At 41.1% G+C, this 2,581-nt stretch overlaps 1 protein-coding gene across 2 annotated transcripts in view; it reads left to right on the top strand.

Moving 5' to 3' along the window:
• Positions 1 to 2,581, top strand: part of C7H10orf90 (chromosome 7 C10orf90 homolog) — a 90,206-nt gene that overhangs the window by 6,373 nt on the left and 81,252 nt on the right. For both annotated transcript variants that reach the window (XM_021167523.1, XM_029479182.1), the window contains exon 2: positions 624 to 715. In XM_021167523.1, coding sequence (XP_021023182.1) covers positions 624 to 715 — 92 coding nt within the window. The remainder of the gene's footprint in view (positions 1 to 623; positions 716 to 2,581) is intronic.

Raw genomic sequence — 2,581 nt, 5'->3', positions numbered from 1 at the left:
AGGCGTGTCTCACACCCGGATTGGTTGTGCTTGGTTGATGCTTACCACCTCATTTGCATGCCTACATCTGATTGGTTAATTTCTCTCTCTTCTGATTGGTTAACTTCTCTCTCATCTGATTGGTCAACTTCTCTCTCATCTGATTGGTCAATTTTGGTTAATTCTCAAAACCTCATCTTGGCAAAAAAAAACTTTACTGCCTATGTATGCGTGGTGGCCAGCAGAAGCCAGTGCCACCCTGCAACGGCACATGTGGCTTCCCACAGAATGCGGTTTTCGTTCTCTCTTGAGTGTAAACCTGGGACAATGGAAACATGATTAAGGCCATATCTGGTCAACCACTTACCGAATCTAGAGGAGAGAAACAACTGTATGGGGAAGGATTCTACTGTATTGAGTAACTGACTCAATAATTAATGCGATCCATGAGCAGAAGTGACTGGAACAAAGAAGGAGGGACACAGGTTTTGTCATGGCTTGGAATATACCAGAATTGCTATTGGATGGTATATCATGTGGATGTGGGAACATTAAATTTTATATTAATTATATTAAATTGAGGTTAGCATTCTACTTTATCCTTCAGTGTACTAAAAGTAGCCATGTCCCCTCCTTTTGTCTAGGATTACTGCACACGTGCTATAGTACAAATGATCAAATCGCCCTTAAAAACCTGCAGTCTGATGTTACAGAGAGGAAGTTGGACTTCACCAAGGTAACACACGTTTGTGCCTTCCAATCAGCTGAAGGTGCTGGACTGCAAAACACAATTGCTGGCCTGTTTCCATAGGCTGGTGGTTTATTTTCTTTAGTTAAGTGTTGAATTAATGAACCAGAAAAATCCAACCGCAAATGATTAAGGATTTTATAGGAAACTATAGAATCTATATGTATATTTTAAAGTAACTCTTCAATAAATGCCGACAATTTGTAAGTTTGTAGTGTCATAGGAAAGTATGATGCTCTACCTCAATTTTAAAGTAGGAGAGAGGAGCCAGAAGATCAGGCCATGTACCATTGTGAAGGTCAGGAGGAAGTGCTTTGGAATATAACAAGCTAGGACAGGTTGTTTGAACGGAAAAATGTGTTAGTTGTGTGAAATAGACACAAAGAATTAGAAGTCAAATTTGTATAATGAAGTGATTCAGACTAGAGAGTAAAGAACTCTACACATAGTGGTTAACACTGCTAGATTATATCCCCTAGGCTCTGTCTAACTGATTGACTCATTTTGACTATTCTGTTGACCTGGAGTGGGAGTCCTGATATTTAACTCTTTGTGCAAAAGCCAAAATGAAGCTTTGGTGCAGAGTCATGCATCACACACCTGCAAATCTTAAAGCAATTAAGCTGCCAGGCCCCCAGAGTTCTTGTTTTCTTCTTTATTCTGGAGGTTTGACCCAGAAGAGCTTACCTGCTCTGTCTTATTTATATGTTCTTATAACAGATTTAAATGATAAACATGTCTCTTTTTTCTTCTCAAAAATGTGTATTTTTGATTTAATGCTACAGCTCATCTAGGGGCCCTTAACCCTAATCTCTCAAGGTAAAGAGGATGCTGGTCTAGTTTGGCTTCTACTGCTATGACATAATCATCTTGGGAAGGAGTTTATTTGGATTACAGGTTAAAGTTCACCATTAAGAGAAGCCAGGACAGGAGCTCAATTCGGGAACCTAGAGGCAAGAACTGAATCAGGGTCCATGGATTAATGTTGCTTACAGGCTTTCTCTCTGGTAGTTTTCTTATACAGTCCAGGCCTACCTGCTTAAGCATAGCACTGCTCATTGTGGACTGGGCCCTCCCATGTCAATCATTAGTGGAGAAAATGCTTCACTGATACACCCATAAGCCAATATGATGGGTCATCTTCTCTATTGAGATTCCCACTTCTCAGATGACTCTAGCTTGTGTCACATTGCCAAAAACTAACCAGTGAAGGTACTATTCTGAACCCTAAGAAGTGAGATATAATTGTTGGCATTCAAAGCCTGTTCTAAAGGGGCACACTGTGACAAGAACTTAGCATGCATGGATGGACTTGATTTGTTTCCTGGAAGCAGAACAGGAAGGGGGTGGAGCATAAGCAGGAGGAACTGTGGTCACTGGGCATTGAGGCTGGGGAAAGAAGAGTTGAGTCCCAGAATGATGGGGGAGCTGCCGGGATGAATTACTATATTCAAAAGAAAGATTTTAGGGCAAGAGATACAGAACAATTTTAGAATATTTGTATAGCATACGTGTGGCCTTGGGTTCCATTCCCAGCATCATAGAAAGGAAGAACATATTCCAGTTGACCATAGTTCCTTTCTGTTCTCCACATGGAGCTGGACACTTTCAGCATTATCCAATTGATGTTAGCACTAATTAGTTTGGTCATTAATCATGATACAGAATTTTGGGACCATGTGGCCAAATCCACACCACCTCACACACATAGGCATACAGACACACACACACACACACACACACACACACACACACACAGAGAGAGAGAGAGAGAGAGAGAGAGAGAGAGAGAGAGAGAATGAATAAATCTGAGCAGTCACTCTCTGTGGCTGAGTCATCTCCTGCAAATCACAC

Source organism: Mus caroli, chromosome 7 (genome assembly GCF_900094665.2).
Source record: "Mus caroli chromosome 7, CAROLI_EIJ_v1.1, whole genome shotgun sequence".
Taxonomy (NCBI): domain Eukaryota; kingdom Metazoa; phylum Chordata; class Mammalia; order Rodentia; family Muridae; genus Mus; species Mus caroli.
The sequence above is the reverse complement of the archived record's forward strand: the minus strand, read 5'-3'. Positions and strand labels throughout refer to the sequence as shown.